The 20485-nt window shown below is 42.6% G+C and overlaps 2 protein-coding genes and 1 long non-coding RNA gene across 4 annotated transcripts in view; 2 read left to right on the forward strand and 1 right to left on the reverse strand.

The window, feature by feature from the left end:
* st6gal2b (ST6 beta-galactosamide alpha-2,6-sialyltranferase 2b) overlaps nucleotides 1-3308 on the forward strand; it is a 22100-nt gene extending 18792 nt beyond the window's left edge. The window contains exon 5 of one of the 2 annotated variants that reach the window (XM_066662749.1): nucleotides 1920-3308. In XM_066662749.1, coding sequence (XP_066518846.1) covers nucleotides 1920-2167 — 248 coding nt within the window. In that variant the 3' untranslated portion in view covers nucleotides 2168-3308. The remainder of the gene's footprint in view (nucleotides 1-1919) is intronic. The other variant, XM_066662748.1, reaches the window with a different exon arrangement.
* Nucleotides 1-17561, reverse strand: part of tmtops2a (teleost multiple tissue opsin 2a) — a 20282-nt gene extending 2721 nt beyond the window's left edge. Inside the window, exons 1-3 of the mRNA XM_066662751.1 lie at nucleotides 16891-17561; nucleotides 7838-8163; nucleotides 3304-3537 (exon numbers count right to left, since the gene is read on the reverse strand). Coding sequence (XP_066518848.1) covers nucleotides 3304-3537; nucleotides 7838-8163; nucleotides 16891-17281 — 951 coding nt within the window. The 5' untranslated portion in view covers nucleotides 17282-17561. The remainder of the gene's footprint in view (nucleotides 1-3303; nucleotides 3538-7837; nucleotides 8164-16890) is intronic.
* On the forward strand, nucleotides 11894-19987 carry LOC136690775 (uncharacterized). Its single transcript, XR_010801782.1, has 4 exons — nucleotides 11894-11953; nucleotides 12875-12957; nucleotides 18279-18421; nucleotides 18907-19987. It is a non-coding gene; the product is annotated as an uncharacterized lncRNA (long non-coding RNA).
* Nucleotides 19988-20485: the final 498 nt, after the last annotated feature.

Below are 20485 nucleotides of genomic sequence, written 5' to 3' on the forward strand. Positions count from 1 at the left end.
CACTCCTCACAGACAGTCACCCGGAGGAAACCCACGCAGATACAGGGAGAACACACCACACTCCTCACAGACAGTCACCCGGAGGAAACCCACGCAGACACAGGGAGAACACACCACACTCCTCACAGACAGTCACCCGGAGGAAACCCACGCAGACACAGGGAGAACACACCACACTCCTCACAGACAGTCACCCGGAGGAAACCCACGCAGACACAGGGAGAACACACCACACTCCTCACAGACAGTCACCCGGAGGAAACCCACGCAGACACAGAGAGAACACACCACACTCCTCACAGACAGTCACCCGGAGGAAACCCACGCAGACACAGGGAGAACACACCAAACTCCTCACAGACAGTCACCCGGAGGAAACCCACGCAGACACAGGGAGAACACACCACACTCCTCACAGACAGTCACCTGGAGCGGGACTCAAACCCACAACCTCCAGGTCCCTGGAGCTGTGTGACTGCGACACCTACCTGCTGCACCACCTACACCAGAAATTCTATTCATAAAATGAGATGAGATTAACCCTTCGTTAATGAAACAGTATTTGCTTCATAGAAGTGGGCCCCCAACATTGTTGTGACCATGATTTAAATACATGATTTTGTACATGATCTGTACTACAGCCAGGTCAAAAAGTGTCAGTATAAAGTCACTTTCATCAGGTGATATGATGAAGGGGCGGGGAGAGTAAGAATATACTATTTTTGTTGTTTTATTTTACAAATGAATAGAATGATTATTATGATATTAAATATTGTTGGGTGCACTGGCGCCCTGTCCTGTGTGTGTTCCTGCCATGGCCCTGAATGGACAAAACAGTTACAGAGGATGTATGAATGAATTAATGAATAAATGAAAAAAGGATTGTAACCACAGAACATACATTTCTTATGTAGTCTGTTTAGGGTCATTATAGAAATAAGAAACCTCTGAATTAGTTCATTAACCCTGTGAGGGTGACTAAAAAATGTTCCTCTAAATGTACAGGACCTCACTCACCCATATTCAGGCTTGTCAAAATAAAAGTCCTTGTAGGTTTAGTTACTCACTAAAACCCATTTAGCAAGTAACTATTTATGGCGAGTCTAACATGGGTCAGCTACAGTGTTGTTAAAACTGTGGTGCTAAAAATCTGCTGGATATTCTGCTGTAATTGCATTGTGGCTCATGTTGAATAATGTTCTGTAGGACACCCTATTACAAGTTTCAAAGTTATATGTTATTTTTAATATTTTTAAAGGCACTTAAACACTTTATTTAATGTTTTGTACATACAGGAGGTCCTCGGGTTACGTCAGTCCTGAGTTACGATGTTTCGTGGTTACGACACATCTCACATTTACTGTATAAAGCCTTGTTTCGACTTTTTTTTCAACTTTTTTTCGTCTTTTTGTGTCGTAAATGTAACGCAAACTCCGTGTGTGGTGTGCGCGGCGGAAGAATACACGGTTACGCGGCTCGGGACCGAGGAGGATAGGTGTTAGGATAGGATAAGTGCTTACAGTAGGTTATTTACGTACAGTATGTACGTACGTTCCGACTTACACCGAAAATCGGTTTACGACGCGACGTAGGAACGGATCAACGTCGTAATTCGAGGACCCCCTGTATAAAAAATAACTGATCTGTTTATTCCTATAGACCTTTTATACACTTAGGCTATTCTACCTACAGATTAACTGTATTAATATATAACAATGCTCTATAATGTTATCTTTTTATAATAGTATATAATAGTACAGTAATAATTTAAAGTATAATTTAAAACAATACTATTGTTAACTATAAATTTGACTCAGATTTGACAATTTAAATAGAATGTCAGTGCTTGTTCCCAACGTTGTGACTGTGATGCTGATTTTGCGTGTGTGTGTGTGTGTGATGTTTGTGTTGTATTTCAGGCATTGCTCTGATGATGGGACTTTGTGAGACTGTCGATGTCTACGAGTTCATCCCGTCTAAAAGACACACCACTCTCTGTCACTACTACTCTGACTATGCTGACATGGCCTGCACGCTGGGAGCGTTTCATCCACTCCTCTTTGAGAAACTCCTGGTCAGGAAGATGTCCTCCAGCTCTTATTTTAATTTGATAAATAAGGGCAAGGCCACGCTGCCAGGGTTCAGTCAGGTCATTTGTCCTTCCTGATAAAGTAGTTGCTGCTAAACTACACCGATTCAGTGATCCAATAATGAATCATCAACGGCCAAAGCTGAAGTTTGTTGACTTTAGCACTGTGGCAGAGTGTGTTGTTATGGGAAGCATGCCACAACTGGAGTCTGTGATTGAACTTGTTAGAATACATAGTGACAACAGTAAAGTCTGGTGCAGCAGGGATCATCAGGGAGCAGTTTTCAAGGTTCGAGCTGTGCCTCTTTGTTCCTGTGAAGGTTACTCTTAATATTAGAATGTGCACAGGTATTTTAGATCATTTTATGCTTCCAGTTTTGTGGTAACAGTTTGGGGAAGGCCCTTCCACATCAGCGCATGACCCTAAAATGAGTCCACAGACACTCCCTAAATTTGGGAAAGCAATCCCAGAAGACTGGAGACAGCTGCTACCAGTCCTGAGTTGGGCTGAATGACAGTGTTACATCAGGAAGGGCATGCAGGAGGTCAGATATGCAGTATGATCTGCTACTGTGACACTTAGCAGGAGCAGTCGACCCTACAAGCCATTTTTTTGCACTTTTCTAGGGTGTATGGGGGTTATACCTTAAAGCACAAAAATACTTGTTTGTTTTCATGTATTATGGGCTCATTACATCAAACAAGAACTACTTATGGATACAATGAAGAAGGGAAGTCCCCACAATGTGAAGAAGTAAATAGGGGTTTAGAATGAACACATTTTAATTAATTTAATGTGCACAGGCTGTACATAACGCTGCTTGCTACTTTAATTTGCTTGTGAGGTCCAGTGGTGATACAGTGGATCGGTCAAAATGTTTTAAACATGAAGAATCAAGCTGTTTTTTAGTCTCTGAATGTACCAATTTGTGCTCCATATAGTAGCCATTTTTTACAACAGGTTTAGTACAGAATCTTACCTCTAACACACACAGGCCACTAGGTGGCAGCAGAACGACTGTTTGAATATGTAATGGAAACGATTGGAGAAAATAATTGATTTTGCTTTACCTTTGTGTTCTGGATATTTCAAGTCTTAAGCTCTCTATATTTTCGCTGAAATACTAGCAGGACTTAACTGTGTTGTTTGTAAATAATGTGTTCCCTTTAACGTTTCATTTGTTCACTGTGTGGAAGAGAGAGTGAGTAATAACCTGCTTGTTCATGAGGATGTAAATAATCGGGTTGAAGACCGTGCTGCTCTTGGCCAGCAGGGAGGGCACCACACTGACCACTGGAGTGATGAGGCCTGGACGGCCGAATGTCGCTGTCATGGCAACCACGCCGTACGGCATCCAGCATACCAGATAACACACCACAGTGGTGATGACCATGAAAAGGATGTGATACTCTCTCCGGCGTGCAGCTGTCTTCCTGAAACGGCCCACCTTAAGAACAAATAGTAACAGACACAACACACACACACAGAGTATTACTCATACAAGGTCCTGAACGGGTCTTAGATGCTAGGAAGAAGATTTTAAATGTGTACCAAATATTTACATGACTTTTGGTGTTCTTTATCTTTACTCAGGTTCTTCATACACACAGCTCCATTTACATAAATTATATTAAAGTGCCATCCATTGTAAGGTGGACCTTATATACTATTGCTGCTTTTTGGTACCTTGTTAACCAACACAACACTAAGACATTTGTTGACAATAGTCCATCCAGAGTTTCATTCATTGTCTGTAACCACATATGCAGTTCAGTGTTGCTGTGAGTCCAGGACCTAACTGGAATCACTGGGCGCAAGGCAGGAACACACCTTGGAGGGGGCGCCAGTTCTTCATAGGGTTACAGATGCTCACACCTGTGGACATTTTCTTTTTTTAAATCACCAATCCACCAACTAATGTGTGTTTTTGGACCGTGGGAGGAAACCTGAGCACCTGGAGGAAACCCATGCAGACACAGGGAGAACACACCACACTCCTCACAGACAGTCACCCAGGGGAAACCCACGCAGACACAGGGAGAACACACCACACTCCTCACAGACAGTCACCCGGAGGAAACCCACGCAGACACAGGGAGAACACACCACACTCCTCACAGACAGTCACCCGGAGGAAACCCACGCAGACACAGGGAGAACACACCACACTCCTCACAGATAGTCACCCGGGGGAAACCCACGCAGACACAGGGAGAACACACCACACTCCTCACAGACAGTCACCCAGGGGAAACCCACGCAGACACAGGGAGAACACACCACACTCCTCACAGACAGTCACCCGGGGGAAACCCACGCAGACACAGGGAGAACACACCACACTCCTCACAGACAGTCACCCAGGGGAAACCCATGCAGACACAGGGAGAACACACCACACTCCTCACAGACAGTCACCCAGGGGAAACCCACGCAGACACAGGGAGAACACACCACACTCCTCACAGACAGTCACCCGGGGGAAACCCACGCAGACACAGGGAGAACACACCACACTCCTCACAGACAGTCACCCGGAGGAAACCCACGCAGACACAGGGAGAACACACCAACTCCTCACAGACAGTCACCCAGGGGAAACCCATGCAGACACAGGGAGTACACACCACACTCCTCACAGACAGTCACCCGGGGGAAACCCACGCAGACACAGGGAGAACACACCACACTCCTCACAGACAGTCACCCAGGGGAAACCCACGCAGACACAGGGAGAACACACCACACTCCTCACAGACAGACACCCGGGGGAAACCCACGCAGACACAGGGAGAACACACCACACTCCTCACAGACAGTCACCCGGAGGAAACCCACGCAGACACAGGGAGAACACACCAACTCCTCACAGACAGTCACCCAGGGGAAACCCACGCAGACACAGGGAGAACACACCACACTCCTCACAGACAGTCACCCGGGGGAAACCCACGCAGACACAGGGAGAACACACCACACTCCTCACAGACAGTCACCCGGAGGAAACCCACGCAGACACAGGGAGAACACACCACACTCCTCACAGACAGTCACCCGGAGGAAACCCACGCAGACACAGGGAGAACACACCACACTCCTCACAGACAGTCACCCGGAGAAAACCCACGCAGACACAGGGAGAACACACCACACTCCTCACAGACAGTCACCCGGAGGAAACCCACGCAGACACAGGGAGAACACACCACACTCCTCACAGACAGTCACCCGGAGGAAACCCACGCAGACACAGGGAGAACACACCACACTCCTCACAGACAGTCACCCGGAGGAAACCCACGCAGACACAGGGAGAACACACCGCACTCCTCACAGACAGTCACCCGGAGGAAACCCACGCAGACACAGGGAGAACACACCACACTCCTCACAGACAGTCACCCGGAGGAAACCCACGCAGACACAGGGAGAACACACCACACTCCTCACAGACAGTCACCTGGAGCAGGACTCGAACCCACAACCTCCAGGTCCCTGGAGCTGTGTGACTGCGAACACTACCTGCTGCACCACCGTGCCGCCCTTAAGTTTATTATTCCTTTTATTTATTATTTGGTGCAGAAATCTACTATAGTTTTATAAAGCTTATACAAACAATTGAACATCTCTATTCACAGTGGCTTTCACAAAGTTTCAAGTAATTAAATGCATGCTATGGAGTGTCAAGAAACTTTAGGACATAACAGCTCCTAACAGCTTCTACATGTATTTGTATTGCAGAACAATCTGTGAATATTCTAACAAACATTTTCCCTCTCAAACAGAAAAATAAACTGCAATTATCATTCATGCATTCATTCTCTGGAAGCGCTTATCCAGTTCAGGGTCATGGTAGGTCCGAAGCCTACCCAGAATCATTGGGCACAAGGTGGGAATACACCCTGAAGGGGGCGCCAGTCCTTCACAGGGCAACACACACATTTAAACTGCAATTAACGTGCAAAAAAAAAAAAAAGCCTGACCACTGCTGCATTTCAATCAAGTCTCATTGCACAGTGTGAGTCCTCACCCTTGCTTTAAACTTGCAGTTCAGTCAGATTCCAAAATCAGCAGTAGATTTAGACACCACACTTTGGTTCAATTATTTACAGCAGTGAAGATCAGATTTGTTATTTTTCTGACCATGATCAAAAGTTTGATTCCACTGTGGACACAGAAGTTCCGCTGTCAACACACAGCTCCAGAAAAACTATCATTCATTCATTCATTCATTTATTCATTATCTGTAACTGCTTATCCAGTTCAGGGTCGCGGTGTGTCCAGAAACTTACAGAAAAACTATAACCAACAAAATGGCATGCTCTAGAGCAACTGCACATGAGCCTATGGTTACCACGCTAGATGCCAAGATTTGGACCTACATTCTATAGATTTATAATGGGTTGAAGCCAAATCTAAGATCTAAAACTCATCATTTAACATCGGTACATGACCTTACTACAGCTGTCATCGCTGAATGTCATCAAATCCCCACGACAGTGTTCCAAAATGTTGTTTAAAAGTTTCCAAAGAAATTAGAACAGTATTACAATAACAGTGAGTGTTGCTGTCACACAGCTCCAGGGTTCTGGGGCTATGGGTTTGAGCCTTGCTCTGGGTAACTATCCGTGTTTTGTGTGTTCTCCCTGTGTCTGCATGGGTTTTCTCTGTGTGTTTTGCTTTCTTCCCACAGCCCCAAAACACACTTTTGTTGGTGGATTGGTAGCTCAAAGTGGCCATAGGTGTGAGTGTTTGTCGCCCCTCCATAGTGTGTTCCTGCCTTGCACCCAGTGATTCCGGAAGTTCTGGACCCACCCTGACCCTCAGCAGGATAAGCATCTACACGAATGTATGTTACTGCAATTAAGAATGGTAGATTGCCTACTGATATGCTTAATTTAAAAAGATATGTTGGATGAGCAGAAAACATATGGTCATACTTGTGTATGTATCCCTTCCACATTTAACTTCAGTGTACAGCACCATTTGCTATCGAGCAAAACCTGTGCAAACAATGGTGACACTAAAAATAGAAAAAAATTGTGTACATACACAGAAGTTGAGGTTTATCTGAATGGAACAGGCTGCCCAAGTTTGGGCATTTTATTTTGAGAGGCTGACCCAGTTTGAACATTCCAGGCTTATGCAGGGATGAGACTTCAGAGACATAACTAATAAAAAAAATATATTCCAGAGACATGTCTTGCACTTGCCACAAGTGTTTTTTAGGCCATGTTTTCAGGATGGGTCCAGTGATGGATCCCAACACATTCTGGATGTTAAACCCATCTATTTTTAATGTAAAAAGAAACAAATGAAGGTTATGCCCCATAGAGTGGGCTCCCCACATGGGGTGGCCATCTTTTCATTCATTATCTGTAGCCGCTTATCACACAAACACACACACATTCACTCACACCTAGGGACCTTTTGAGTCGCCAATCCACCTATCAACATGTGATTTTGGACCGTTTGAGGAAACCCGGGGCACCTGGAGGTAACCCACGCAGACACAGGGAGAACACCAAACTCCTCACAGACAGTCACCCGAGGTCCCTGGAGCTATGTGACTGTGACACTACCTGCTGCGCCGCCGTGCCGCCCTGGCCGTGTTTTACATTTATTTCAGAATCGGTCTCATCCAGGCCACTAGGTGTCAGGGTAATAGCTTGTTTCATAATGTGAACAAAAATCATTGGAGAAAATCGCTTATCGCTCCTTTAAAGTAAAAGTTGTGAGTGGTTTACCTGTTTAACAGCGTAGAGCAGTCGGCCGTAGCAGTAAACCATCACAAGTACTGGAATGCCCAGACAGAATATGAAGAGGCAGATGATGTAAGAATGCGATAGTGGGGTTTTGGACATCCATGTGACTGAACAGCTGGTTCCCGCCCCTTCCAGTCCATAACTGCTCCAGCCCAGCAGAGGGGGCAGTGTCCAGAACAGAGAATAAAGCCAGGAGCATCCCACAGCCAGAAGGGGCTTTTTGTAATCAGGGGCTTGTTTGTTGTAAACAGTTAATGTGCTGTAGCGCTCATACGAAAGGACCACCAGAGAAATCAGCGATACAATCCCTGTTGGAGAATAACAAAGACAATATTAGCCTTTGTGGTTTAGTCATTTTAAAATATTGAATCAAACAATTAAAAAGTGATTAGATGTTCTATTTTATTAAATGACTTTTCTTTTATTTCTGTTTTATATGTTGTTTATATTACCGCGACCCTGAAATGGAGAAGCGGAGAAGAAAATGATGATGATGTTGTTTATATTTTAATTTGTATGTATGTATGTATCTTTACACTTATATAGCGCCTTTCTAGACACCCAAGGACTGTCTGTACTGTTTTGTAAGGCATCTTGAATTGCCACTGTGTTTGAAAGTTGCCTTGCCTTGCTTTGCCTCATAGAGTGGCATAAGAGGGTGACCATTTTAAAATAGTACAGATTCTCTGTCAAGTTGTAAATAATAAAGATTCTGTCAGATGTTTTCAGTCAAGTGTCAGTTTCATAATATAAAGAAAAAATAACAGGAGAAAATAACTAACAGCTTTTATATATTGGTGTTTATTGTTTACAAGTACTGAACCGTGACTGTTAGAGTAGACCTTCAGGCCATGAATAACAAAACTTGGTCAAAATCCTGTTAGCTCCCCTCCAGTGCTTCTAATGATATGTTATCCCCAAGCTAAACAAGTGTACATTAATATTCATGTATCAGACATTAAACTATATCTCATCCCCTTTTTTACAGTAGTAAAAAAGGTAAGTTTTACAGTAACTTTTTGCAGCCCTGGAATAGACCTACTGCTGTTTTTAATTTCTGATATCTAATCAATCCATATTTCAATATCGGTTTGTAAATGCAACCAGGGACATGTCTTATATTGAATTCCCAGAGTTGCATTTTTCCCCTCATAAATTGCCTCCCTCTAAAACGTTCCCTCCGTTCTGTTCTGTGTTTTGTTGTGGTTCCTGGTTGTATTCCCCTTGTCATGTGATCATCCTACCCTCCTGTTTATTGTGTCATGTGTCTTAGTTTCCAGTGCTCTGTCCAAAACGGCTCCCTTCTTTCTTCATATACAGTGCATTATAATATATTACGGTGACCAGACGTCCTTTTTAACCCGGACATGTCCTCTTTTTAAGACTTAAAAAAATGTCCGGGCGGAATTTTACAAACGTCCGGGATTTTGTTTTTCTAGAGCTTACATAGAATTTGGAGAAGCGTTTCGTTCACAAACTAGTCCCGCCCTCCCCTACTCCGATTGGTTCGCTTGAGAAGGGGGCGTGGTGAAGTAGTCTAAAATCTTCTGATTGGACGGTCTGACTGTAGAGCTACCGTGATTGGTCGATAACCTTCGCTGTAAACGTTTAATTGGTCAGTCTGCACGTCAGTAGTCCTTGTTTACGTCAGGCAAAGCTCATGTACCTACCCTCATCTCCAGCAGCTATGCCGAAACATAAATGTAAGTTCTCGGATGAATTAAAAAGAAATTCCCATGTTTTGTGTAGAAAATAAAGGTGTAAAGGACCCAAAAGCACACCTAGGTTCAACTAAGCACATAATATTGAAATAAAATATTGTTGAATATGTGTTACATTATTTAAATATGCCGATATATTTGCTAGAATGTTCTTTATTTGAAAATGGCCAACTCAAAGTCGGCATACATGTCATGGCATATGTCTATAGGTGACAATATATGGATATGAATAAAAAGGCAGTTGTATTTTAGGAGATTCTTAGGTACTGCAGATTCTTGGGTACAGTTTGCCTTGATCTAAGACAATCTAGATAAGAGCTTTGGATAAATGTATGAATGGAAATACGTTATTAAGATTTATATCTCATGAACAATATGAATTATTCAGGAACTACTCCAGAAAAATTACTGATTGCTTATATAATCACGAGAATAAGAGACGAAAACCTGGAGCCAGGGAATATCCAGATTTTTTATGGTGCTATCTTTCAATCAAAAAAAAAAAAAAAAAAAACATATTGCTTAAGTGCTTTTTTCTTGGTGCAGCTGTGACATTTAACTACACATGACTTGGGACACTTTCCTATTGATTGGTTTCTCACTGCAGTTTTAACTGTCTAGTTCTCTGGAGAAGTGACTGGTGTCCAAACAATGTCAAAGCAATGGCAACAATTCAAGGAAAAGAGATGAGAAGCCTAGTGTACGATTAAACATAGAGAAAGTAGAAAAAGTCCCTTTCCAAAAATAATGCTGTCAGCTGGAATTATATATTAATGGAAAATGTCCTTAACAGCATTCTCTAAAGATGGTTTGGTGGGTTCAGGGGGATTCTAGTGGTGGGGTTTGGTGGAGTTTCAGCTGGCTGGCGCAAGACATCCTCCATTTTTAGAAACTGGTTTTATATGTGTTCGCAGTTGTGGCCTACTTTCCCATCAACACAGATGATACACACACTGCCTTAATTAATGACAGAATTCTAAACTGACCCATAACTCATGGTAAAACATGGCCACTGGCGGTCTTGCCCTAACCTGGGTGATAGAAATCTATTTCAGTGAAGTGTATAAATAAGAAACAGGAATATTTGATGACTTCCAGTTCAAGGTTTGGAGGATGTTTGTGGTCTGGAAATATTCAGTTTGTCACTTTGCATGGGTCCAGTTGTACAGCTAGAAAAAGGGGAAGACCAGCTGTACACATTTTTCTACACAGGTAAACTTGATGGTGGTCCTGAGCATTGACGAACAGGGTGAAAGGGGGACAATAAAGTATACAGAGCAACAAATATACTATAATCTGTAATTATAAAACTACAAAGTCCCTCTGTATGATCAGCGGGGCTCAGAGCGTGGACAATGAGGGTAGAAACAAGGAAGTGGTCATAATGTTATGGGAGATTGTTGTACATAGAAGACCGCACTGCAGTAGAACTCCTGATTACTGTGCAGTCTTATGTATATATTATATAAGGTGCCCTTGCTCCCTTGTTTCAAAGCGATGCTCTGATGCAAAGGAACATTATAACCTTCCGTAAAGTCCTCTCAGTCATGAGTCATGTTTAATCTCTGTAGGAAATCACTGCTTAGAAACACTGATCAAAGCATACCTCTCACTCTCTGTCTTCTCTCTCTCTCTCTCATTAGGTGCAATAGGACAAGGACTAGTCCAGTCCAAACCAACATAACCGACACTGTGTGCCCAATACCACAGCTTCTACACTTCTGGGAAGGCTTTGGAACATTTGCTGTGAGGATTTAATGGCATGTTGCCAGGTATTAATGTTGGATGTCTGGTTCTGCATCACAGACGCAGCTCCAACTCTTTCCAGAGGATTTGAATGGAGCGCTATCACTACAGAGAATGTAGTTCCGCTGCTCCACACCTCACTGATCAGGGCTTTATTCCTTTCTTCCCGATTCTTCTCAGCTCTGCAGTGACATTAACAGCATACACAATGGAGTAATGACCCAACAACTGTCAACAGTGTAGTAGCATAATTGCACTGTCACAGAAACAGCAGTGAACATGAGGAATGTTTTAATGCAGGTGTATGTTCAGGGAACTATAAGAATGATGCGTCTGTATGTATCCAAGTGTTAAACTGACCTTTTTAAAAGTGCTTTTGAGGACATTTCAAAATGTGTATCTTAATATATCCTAAAAACATATCACAAAGACATTTATAAATATTTACTTGCTAAAAGTAGTGAATTGAAGGCAATACCTACTCCAGACACTAGAGGCCAGTAAGCAGTAAAAGGGGTTGTTGTGAAAATAAAGAAATGCCCGTAGAAATCATACATTTCTGAATTTAGAAAGAGCACTTGCTCATGTTGAGTCTCATATTGGTCAAATATATTTTCCAAGCCCAGTGTAGGTATGTGACATTTTTTTGCTTATAGCTTAGCTTTAAATTATTAGGTTGTTTTTTTTTGTTGTTGATGGTTTTTTTTGGGGGGGGGTGGGGATTGTCTCAGGACTTTTTATTCAGAACACTTGTATTTTTTGTGTAGTCAAGTACATTCTTTTGCTCATATTTGAGTAAAACCCATAGCTATTGAAACTTTTCTATAAGAACTATAGCTGGCAACAGACAGATCTGCTATGTCTTGGTGAAAATGAACACTAAATCGCATCTGGAAGATTCTGTGACATTGTGCCAGTTAAAAATTTGATAGTTACTTCTTTTTTTTCAGACTTGGGGTATGTGAATGTACACCAAACAACCACAAGATTAAAACTAATCTTAAGCTAATAGGTGCAGTGAATAGCATTGACTGTTGTTACAGTGCCACCTGTTGAGGGGTGGGGTATAAAAGGCAGCAGGTAAAAAGCCAGTTTTGAAGCTGATGGGTTGGAAACAAAAACAAAGCAGAAAAGCTAAGGATCTGAGCCATTTAACAAGTTGTGATAGTCATAATGTTTTGGTCAGAGTATTTCTAAAATGGAAGGTTTGATATGGGGTTCCCATTATATATGGGTTAGTAACGCCCAAAGATGGTTCAATAAAGCACAACCAGTGATATTGACATGGGTCATGGATGCTTAAGGCACATTGATATGTGAGCCACGCGCAGTAAGCTGCTATACAATGTGTGTCTTAATACCTTTCTTTCATAGCTAGCATTAAATTAATCAGCAATTAGTGGATGTTTTGCAACACAGAATACCAAATCATCACTAATACTCTCATTGCTAAATGCCATCTTCAGTGTTCCAGCATCTAGTCCAAAGCCTGTTTAGAAGAGTAGAAAGAAGAGAGAAAAACTCCTTGTTAATATTATTGATTTATGTGTAGTCAACAGGCTAACTCGCTTCATTAGGCCCGCTAATGAGACAGACAACCTCATGGACTAGATCCGAGAGAGGAGCACAGCGAGGGTAAGTGTTTCATTCATCATTTTTGTGAAAACAGACAAAACACTGAGGTGCAGTACATGTTCTTTCCTTTGACACTTTATTCAGAGATCATTTCTCTTTCATCATATATGACCAAAACTCTGTGGACTCCCCTCTTCACGACAGAGTCCAGGTGTTTCAGCCACAAACTTTGTTAGGATACGCGGCCATGCAAACTTAATAGAAAAACAGGCTGCTATTATTGGATGTCAACTTTGTGACATTCCTGCTCTGCTACATGGGCTTCTGGTCAAATGTAAATGCAGCTATTTTGAAATGGAGCCTCTTGGAGTTGCAAAACTCAGCCATGAAATGATATTCATGGGTTGCACTGTGTAGAATAGCCACAATATTGGTCACCTACTCATTAAACAAAGACAATTTAAACTGTTACTGTCAACACTTTGGTTCTTCATTTACGTACTCATCTGTGTTAGTCAGCCGTGTCCCAAAGTAGCACCATACTCCATACTCAACTAATAATACAGACAGTAATTAGATGTTAATTTGACAGGAAATCTTAGAATTACTTTTGACATACAACCCACTGCTTGAGTGAACAGACCATTAATTTATGACCAAGACTGTACCCCACAGTGGGTGTAGGGAGACATTTGGGATTCAGTTTTGTCCTAGACATGGAAACATCTCTCACTGATCACTCTCACATTCAGACAAGGAGAACTATTAAACTTTAAGGGAATCCAGAGGAATAATTTAGGCAGACAGTCACAATAAACCATCCTCCAAAAATCTGTTCCACACTCAGAGCGCAGGGACAGCTGGATCAGATTATTTATCCTGTAAACAAGGTGAAAACACATGAGGCACAAGAATGTGGCTTGTATCTGTAGCCTCTTACACGCTAAAATTACACACAAGTGAAATAAAACGATTACTGGAGCTTGTATATGATTTGTGTATGAATAACTCCCACAGATTCAGTCAGAAGAACAGGAGAAGGCATTAGAGTCTGATGTGCTAGCAGCTTTTTTAGATCGGCAAAAATGCTAATGTGCTAAGGCAAAAATGCTAATGTGCTAAGGCAAAAATCTTTTTCTTTCTCATGCTACACAACGCAATCCTTTACCCCTGACACAGAGGCGGTGGTGGCCTTCTGTGCTTCTGGCTGTTGCTCAATCCCCAGTATGGAGCCAAAAACACACCAAAAACAATCATGTGACTGCAGCCCATGCATAGGGTCACCCACCCACTGTTGCATCACCCACTACAGAGTCCCAAACTGGCTCTAAAAGAAACCTCAGCACAGGAACTGTGAACGCATACGCTAATACTACAGCCAATCTGGTGTCAACAGTTGGTATAGAATAATTTGGAATGGATGTCACGATTACGTCACTGACAGGTGCATTGTGGAGGCAGTAAAACATCATAAACAAGTGGAATGAAACAGACGAGATACACAAAAAGAGACAAAATATGTTGTGTTGTGCAGTTGGAGGCCAGAATCTCAATGGAAAAGCCAATTATCTTCATTTTTATAGAATACCATCGTCGATGCCCTTTGAGGCAGATCTTAGACGATTATGGTTACAAGCTATTGAACAGAGAGGCTGGACTGATGAAAGCATCCAAAATTCTCACCTCTGCAGTGCACATTTTATATGCACATTTTCAACCTACTGCCGTCTGGAAAAAGGTATCAAAGCATTCGTGCGCTCATATCCAGACTCCGTAACAGCTTCTTCCCACATGCTATCAGACTCCTGAACATCTAGAGACTGAGACTGGACTGAAGAAGCACACACACACACACACACACACACACACACACACACACACAAACTTCACAAAACACTGGTTTGATGGACTGAAAATGATATACGGAAAATGAGTGTACTGTTTACACATATCCTGTTTATATCATGGTCATATCCAGTTACTGTTTACAGCACAAATACACCTTAAATTGCAGTGTCTCTCTCCCTCAGCCCCCCCCCCCATACTTACCCCCAGGTGGTTTTTGTATTGTATGTATATTGTTTTGTATTTTTCTTAGCCATATCTTCTGCACTTTAATGCGTGTGCACTGTTTGATGTTTGCACTAGCTTTGCACTAGTTGCACTTTAATGTTGTGTATAGTTTTATGAAGCACCTTGGTCAAATTTCGTTTCACTGTGTACTGTAAGCACTATATACTGCTGAAATGACAATAAACTTCATGAACTTGAACTTATATCAGGCAATGTTTTTCCCACTGTTTATCACACAGGAAAATCAATGATATACTTTATAACAAGAAGTTAGTGAAAGCATCAACCAAAAGCTGGCATTCTCAGCTATTTCATCATGGTAAATACCACAGTCCATAAAACAGAAAAAGCATCCAGCAGATCTTGGTATTCCATGTTTTACATTTACATATACATTTATGCATTTGGCAGACGCTTTTATCCAAAGCGACTTACAAAAGAGAGTCCTGGACATTGTAGGCATTTAATGCCTTGAGTGTTTTGTATAAACGCTGGGTTTTTCCACAAGCTATATGAAGATGTCCGGCCACTGTAACTTTGGCCATAAAGTTGGTTCCTTGACTCTCTTACCAGACAGTGAGTCAGGAAACCTCACCCCTTTACTAAGAGTTAGCTTGTTACTGTAGGACAACCTCTCTTACTCGTAAGCTAAAAAAATAACTGGAGAAAACATCTGGATTAGCCATATTCCCATTCTCATACAATGCTTACTGTGACTTTCTGCCAAAAATTAAGCTCCGCCCACAAACCAAAGGTCTATAAAAAAAAAAAGGTCTATAAAGCTCTTTTTTAACATTCAGGATTTCTCGTCAAACATCTCATCCACAAATCCTCTCTTAACTAGATGAGATACTCCAAAGTTAGAAAGAAAATTAGAGATTGCTACAGGCATAAAGATGGCCTGTTCCTTATGAATGCCCATGATTTTTTAATGTGATGGTGACCCACAATGGCTCTAGGTGTAATCAGTGAAAGCCCATACTTTTGGCCAGAGCAGAAATGTCAAACGTCAAATTTGTCTATGTTTTTAGTCATCGAATTACAACAGAAACAGGGTTGTTTCATTTTGTAGCACTTACAGTTTTCAATCTGTAACACTTTTACCTTGTGTTTACATTCATGCAGTTAGCGCTCTCCCAAATTTAGAGGAAGTACTACCTTAAGGAATCTGAACCAGTAAAAATAAGCCAATATTTCCCACCTGTGAAGCAGAAATAAAGCAAAATTCTGATTTCTTTTCATGATTTTCAAAGTTTTGAGGTCTGTTTGCTGTTTCTCTGCCGTGAACAGGGAGAGGAAGCCTAGCATGCCAGCCGAGCCACTTTGTTTTTGGGTTTTTTTGCTTGTTTTTTTTACTCCTTTACAGACAGTAAGGTTTTGTAAACACATCAAACCTGTTTCCAGCACAAAAACATACTGCAGAGCTAGCAAATGGTGAGGAAAGATTTTTCTGAATTTTGTTTAATTACTTTTTTTTTTAATTATTATTATTTTATTTTTATATTGTGAACATGGCCTTTAAAAGTAACTGTTATAGTGTCACTGTCACACAGCTTCAGGGTTCTCCAGTCACTGTCTGTGCAGAGCTTGATGTGTTCCTCTTGTGTTTGTGTGGGTTTCCTCTGGGTGCTCTGGTATCTGCTCGCAGTCCACACACATGTTGGTAGCTGGTCTGGTTTTTCAAAAGTGGCCATAGGTGTGCGAAGGTGACAGTGTGATGGCCTGGGATGGGTTTAACATAGGGTTCATGGGGTCAATGTGGGCTTAAAGAGTATTTCTGGGCTGGCCACATGTATCTGATGTAGATGGTGCAGCTGGGTCCTACTATTAAAACCCACTCAGAGCCCGTTTCCAGCTGGAACCCTGCCCGTGTTAAACTGTAGAAGGGAGACTGGCACTAGTTTGTTCGCGCGTACTCACCGAAGCAGGAGTTCACGAAGCCGTACCACACGCACCCGCTTCTTCCCACGAGCCAGCGCCCGCGCACGCTGGCGGCGAAGCTGAGCGAGGTGCCGAACACGCACACGAGCAGGTCGCTCACGCTGATGTTGAGCAGCAGCAGGTTGACGGGAGTGCGCAGCGTCTTGAAGCGGCAGAAGAGCACGAGCACCAGCAGGTTGTTGACGAAGCCGAAAGTCATGATGAAGCCCAGGATCACGGCCACGACATCGTGGCCCCCGCGCGAGAGCCCGCGCCCCGGAACCCCGCTCCAGCCCGAGTCGAGCGTGGCGTCCAGAAGCGTGCCCTCCTCCTCTTCCTCCTCCTCCGTGCAGTTCCAGCTGAAGTTCGCGCGCTCCGGATCACAGAACATCTTCAGTCCTGGCCACGGGACACTTCAAGCGCACGAGGGAACAGAGGTCTCTGCGCTCTCTTCATCCGCCCAGCAGCGGTCACCTCACACCCGCTGTGCGCGAGAGGTCATCACGGAAAGTGCTGCCGGCAAAGCGCGCTCGAGACGGGTTCAGAAATCGAGAGCGCGCGTGCCACAAGGGGCGAATCCCGGATGGGACCCTGAGAAATTCATTTTATTCCCGGATTTGGTGAAAGGAAAGACGAGCAACTATTTAGAGGGAAGAACATAGCTGGAAAGTTTTGAACGCGCGTGTATTAAAAAAAATAATTGAAAATAAAAAACACTGTGGTGCGCTGAGCAAATATGCAGCGCGTGGAGGACGAGACACTGAGGTGTGTGTAGAGCGAGACTCTTTAGTGAAAGAGAGAGGGGAAAGAATGGGGGGGGGGTGGAGGGGGTTGGTTTGAGCATCGTGATGACGTGGATTAATTCAGGATGCCCAACGAGAGAGAGAGAGAGAGAAGAGGAGAGTAGCTGATATGTTGATAGAAAAAGATGAAGAGGCAGAGAATGTGGATGCAAATACCCAGAGAGTAATGACTGGCAGATAAAGATGGAGAGAAATGGGGAGGGAGTGGTGAAAGAGAAAGAAAGATGAAAGAAAAAGGCAGATATAGATAGAGAGATTGTGTGTGGGAGATGAAAGAAAGAAAGAGACAGTAAAAAATAATATAAAGAGAATGTTTCAGTTGGAGAAAGACAGTGGGGGAAAACAAAGATAGAAAGAGAAAGAGAGAACAAATAATACAGGGAATAATAGACAGATAAAGATTGAGAGACTGAGACAGCGGGATAAAGACAGAGACATAAGGTTTGATTGAAATAAATTGAAGAAATCCAGTGGGAGGGAGGGAGGGAGGGAGAGAGAGAGAGAGAGAGAGAGAGAGAGAGAGAGAGAGGTGTGTGTGTGTGTGTTTGCTACAATTGCTCATTTTCTTTCCTGTCCTTTCCACAGTCAGATTCTTGACAGCTCAGTGCCATTCAGCTGCTGGACCCTCTTTGTCTCAGATAAGGATTGCAGTTCATGACCCCTGCTCACGGTCATCTCAGGGGAACCTCAAGCCACGATCAAACCCACAGAATGAGCTTCACTTAAAGGTGCAGTGAGTCATGTTTACCTCCCAAATGTAACTGTTGTCATGACAGGGATTGTATAATTTTATCTGTCGTTTGATTGGCTGCCTCATAATGTTCAAGTCCAGGCTCAAACAATTCTTTATAGCTTACGGGAATGGGCGGGGCTGAAGTCCTCCAGGCCGAATAGGGCGATGTTTCTGAACCCTGTGGACACCTGCTTCTCCAACATTCCTTCTGGCATTAATCGACGGTCTGTCACTCTAAGCTCATGTGCAGCTGCTCTGTAGCATCCAGTTTGGATGGGAAGCCAGTGGTACACACACTTTAATTTTTAGAAAGTGAGGCAGTCATTCTGTTTTCTATGACATGAGCTCTTTAATGTTTTCTCCCGACCACTACGTCACCGTTTTAGAGACATACAGCAGTTATATAGGGGTCCTGTTTAATTCCTTCAAATCAAACACAACCTTTCAGCAAGGTCAATTTCATCAATCTTTTTTTTTCAGTCTGCCACTGATAATCTGCACAATCCTCTCATCTCCTGGCCTTGGCTATCAAGGAGAGACTCCAAACTCCCTAATGTCCTTGTCCCAGGACTTCAATGTAGCAAATCCAGTTAGTCATGGATTAGTGCTCAAACTGACACATGTCCTCAGTGTCCAGTCATTCTCTGGATGAATTGTTGAATTTTATTGTTTTGGTTTTTTTTTTCCATTTTATAGTTGTGTATTGTTAAATTTAGCTAATTCACTAAGCCAGAGGGCTGCTTTTTTGTTTGTTTGTTTGTTTGTTTGTTGTTTTGTTTTTGTGCTTTTGATTCCTGGTTATGACAGGGAGGTTTTATGACAGGACCAGGTTCTGCACAGTTGAGCATAGGCTTTTACGAACAAATTTGTGTTTATAAACTTTCCTACCTGCTTTTGAATTCCCATCACATTGATTTTAAATTGCAATCAGTCAATTAAACCACCACAAAAAAATAGCCAATGATATTTATAATAGTGATGAATATGGTTTCATAAAGTGCAACTCACAGGAGAGAAACCAAAGTGCTTTGTATTCCTTGATTGAAGGAGTTAATGCTTCCTAGTGTTTGTCATGTTTAAAATAGATTTACATTGCATTGACTCGGCTCAGCACAGCTCTACCTGCTTTTCCCTGGTCGCTTTTCCACTCCCACAGCTCCACTGTGAATTGCTGCTGGTGATGTCACAAAGCCCTGTATCTACCGGCAACCACTGGCTTCAAAACCACAAAAACAACTTAAAGTTAGGAGCTGTTTATGCATCATGTATTTGTGTGTTGTTTTTGTTTTTTTGGACTAAACAAGGCTCTGTGCCCCAGTTCTCACAGAGTTCTTCTTGTTGCACATCCAGCTCTTCCAGGAGTTTTTCATTGGCCACTGATCCAAGAAACATTTGAACCTCTTCAAAACACCACAGGGTAATTTTATGAGCTGCCATTGTGAGTAAGATCAAACAAATGTGATTGCTGCAGTCACTTGGTGATTTTACAAGCGGCTAGTTAATGCTTGATGTTCCGAGGGCCCGGTTCCAGGGACCAGGTACCAGATTTGCCTGACGAAAAAGCAAAAGAGCAGAGTCGAGTCATTTAGGGAACATGAAAGGTGCAGTAAATGTCAGTCTAATTAATTTGATTATGTAAGGAGGAATTACTGGAGAAAGTGACTTATTAGTAGATTATCGCAGAAATGAAATTTTAGTACATTTGTAATACATTAGAATTAAAATACATTTCCAGGGCCCTGGGGGTCTTGGGTTAATCCTAACCTTGGGTCACTCTGTGAGTCATATCTTTGTCGTGTCATGGTCAGTGGAATTGCAAGAATGGATGGGTGCACAAACAAGTAGGTGGCTGATTGGTGTGTACACATTTTGTTTAGTATATATTTACTCGGTGGATTTAATGATGTAAAGATGCACAGATATGACATAAAATAACGACCTCAGATTTTGTCAATAACCCGTCCTGCCTCTGAACACAGCACAAGTGTTGCAGGATATTGGAATATTGACTATATGCTTCTTTCAAGTGATGTCTGCTATTGGCAGATTAATTGATTTC

The sequence above is a fragment of the Hoplias malabaricus genome, chromosome 3 (genome assembly GCF_029633855.1).
Source record: "Hoplias malabaricus isolate fHopMal1 chromosome 3, fHopMal1.hap1, whole genome shotgun sequence".
Taxonomy (NCBI): Eukaryota; Metazoa; Chordata; class Actinopteri; order Characiformes; family Erythrinidae; genus Hoplias; species Hoplias malabaricus.